This window comes from Propithecus coquereli, unplaced genomic scaffold (genome assembly GCF_000956105.1).
Source record: "Propithecus coquereli isolate 6110/MARCELLA unplaced genomic scaffold, Pcoq_1.0 Scaffold310, whole genome shotgun sequence".
NCBI classification, from domain to species: Eukaryota; Metazoa; Chordata; class Mammalia; order Primates; family Indriidae; genus Propithecus; species Propithecus coquereli.
The window spans coordinates 4,568,035-4,570,857 of record NW_012148731.1 but is presented as its reverse complement, the minus strand read 5'-3'; the positions used below and the strand labels follow the sequence as shown (position 1 = coordinate 4,570,857).

The window sequence follows — 2,823 nt, the reverse complement described above, 5'->3', positions numbered from 1 at the left end:
GTTCGAAAGTATTTTCTCTTCAATTTTTCAAGAAGAGTTTGTGAACAATTGGCATTAAATCTTTTTTGAACATTTGATAGAATTCACCAGTGAAACCATCTGATTTGGGGCTTTTCTCTTTGTGGGAAGCTTTTGATTACTAATTCAATCTTTTTGCTTGTTATGCATCTGTTCAGGCTTTCATTTCTTCTTGGGTTAGTGTCAGTAGTTTGTTTCTCTCTAGGAATTTGTCTGTTTCATCAAGGTTATCTAATTTGTTGGTTTATAGTTGTTTGTAGTATTCCCTTACACAGTAATCTTTTTTACTCCTGTGAGGTCTGTGGTGATGTCCCATCCAACATGTCTGATTTTGTAATTGGAATCTTCTCTCTCTCTCTCTCTCTCTCTCTCTCTCTCTCTTTTTTTTTTTTTGAGACAGAGTCTCACTCTTTTGCCCAGGCTAGAGTGAGTGCCATGGCGTCGGCCTAGCTCACAGCAACCTCAAACTCCTGGGCTCAAGCGATCCTCCTGCCTCAGCCTCCCGGTAGCTGGGACTACAGGCATGCACCACCATGCCCGGCTAATTTTTTCTATATATTTTTAGTTGTCCAATTAATTTCTTTCTAATTTTAGTAGAGACGGGGTCTCGCTCTTGCTCAGGCTGGTTTCGAACTCCTGAGCTCAAACAATCCGCCCGCCTCGGCTTCCCAGAGAGCTAAGATTACAGGCGTGAGCCACCGCGCCCAGCCTCTCTCTCTTTTTCTTAGTCACTTTGGCTCAAGGTTTACCAGTTCCGTTCAGCCTAAATCCAAGTTTTTTATCTTAGCATTTTATGGTTCTCGCTGCCCTTGTGACTGACTTCATTTACCTCCACATACCTGTTGCCTATTGGCTTAGAGAAACATAAAACTTGAGGCTTTTGCTCATTCTCAAATTTGAGAATGCCCTTCTAGCTCATTTCATCATCTGTAAAATTGGGGATTCAGTGAGATCTGCCGTGCAGTGTCAAGCTGAAAGTGCTGGGCAGTGACTGGGTTCTCTCGCTAGCCAAATGATTTCCTCCTGGAAACCATCCTCATAAAATATGAGCTCAAGATTAGAGCCCCAGAGAATTCCTGCACACTTGTCAGGAGCACCTCACCCCAGGACCTAGCACACAGTGAGTTCTCAGATACTGCCTGTAAATGCACGAGAAACAGCTCATGGGACAGCTTCATTTTTTTCTATAAGCCCATGAAAGTTAATTCAGTTAGTTATGAGAACAAAAGTACTCTTTCCTTAAAATTAAGGTCTTTTTCTTTCTGTATTTCACAAGCAGTAGGTGATTATTCCGTGGGGAAGAAATCAAAACTAAACACAGAAACCAGAGTACCTACAATCCTGTCAGTCCAGAGATGAGTGCTGTTGGCCCTTGGCTTGGGAGGTGTAAGGAAAAGTCACTTTAGAATGTTATCTGGATTCTCCCACCCAGACCTCTGGGAAGGGTAGCTCTTCCTCTTTTATTTGGGTACACATTGCCCAGAAACAAAGAACACTCACAGTCTTGAGTGTTGGTTTCCCACCCTGCTGAACACTGGAATCCTTTGGGGGGCTTTTTAAAAACATAGATTCCCAGACATCACCTCAGACCCACTGAATCAGAATCTCTGAGGTAGGGCCAAGGCAGCCAGGATATGGAGCAGCCTGCCAGGTGGTTCTGACCACAGCCAGCAAGGGGGACCTGTGTGCATTGTCTGTGTACCCCAGTCAGGGGGTGGGAGGTTGACTGTACGGTGACACGCAGATACCTAGTCCCAACCTGGCCGAGGGACGGAAACCGTGTCTCCAGCTGGAGACATCTGAACTCCCAGGGACATTCCTCCCTTTGCCAGGCTGTATAGAACCCTGCAGTGTTCCTGGTCTGGGTCTGAGTCTCAAGGCTGGCTGATTCTAAGCAAGGATTGTGTGTTGTTGGCCCGGTACCCTCCAGGGAAGTGTTCAGGGCACACGGAGTATCAGCATTTTTGGAAGGAATTCCAGAAGAATCCCAGTGGCTGTGCAGCTGTATCCATCTTTTACACATTATTGTAAACCTGCGTGTCTTATCCTTTTAAAACTATTACTCATAGGAGAAACCATTTCAGTAGAAGTTTCCTGTCATTTTTACATCATAAGCACCAAAGGTGATAAACTCTAATTATTATCTGTGTTATTTTATCTCTGTCTTTGCTTTTTATTTCCAAATGAACATTAGTGCTTTGATATTTTTTGAAAATCAGACTATTTCCCTTTCTCTGTTTTACTATAGAGACATGAACCAGGTTCTCAACGCCTATGAAACTAAGCAGCCGTTTTATCTCTACACGGGCAGAGGCCCCTCTTCTGAAGCAATGCATGTGGGTCACCTCATCCCGTTCATCTTTACTAAGTAAGTATTGCAGCGTATAGCTTTTCTCACCTTCGTAGTAAATTGAGAATGTTACTTATAAACCATGTTTAGAGCTGACACGACAGTACTACTGATAGTTCATGTTTGCTGAGCAACCAAGATGTCAGGGAATCAGCACCTTTGTGGCTTCTGGCCATTTTGTTCCTGGGCTCACTTTAGAGGAATGGAAGTGGTGGCGAGAGCTCTGCTTTGGAGTCAGCCAGACCTGTTTCTCTTCTCATCCTGCTCCCTGTCCATGTGACCAAGGCCCGCTACTTCTCTGAGCCTGGGTTTCCATACCTGCAAGATCAAAGTGATAATATCCGCTGGGCGCAGTGGCTCACACTTGGAATCCTAGCATTCTGGGAGGCCAAGGCGAAAGGATCACTTGAGCTCAGGAGTTCGAGACCAACCTCAGCAGGAGCGAAACCCCATCT

At 44.8% G+C, this 2,823-nt stretch overlaps 1 protein-coding gene across 2 annotated transcripts in view; it reads left to right on the top strand.

Annotated features, from left to right (window-relative positions):
- Nucleotides 1-2,823, top strand: part of WARS (tryptophanyl-tRNA synthetase) — a 43,558-nt gene that overhangs the window by 20,127 nt on the left and 20,608 nt on the right. For both annotated transcript variants that reach the window (XM_012650095.1, XM_012650094.1), the window contains exon 5: nucleotides 2,267-2,386. In XM_012650095.1, the coding sequence (XP_012505549.1) occupies nucleotides 2,267-2,386 (120 nt within the window). The remainder of the gene's footprint in view (nucleotides 1-2,266; nucleotides 2,387-2,823) is intronic.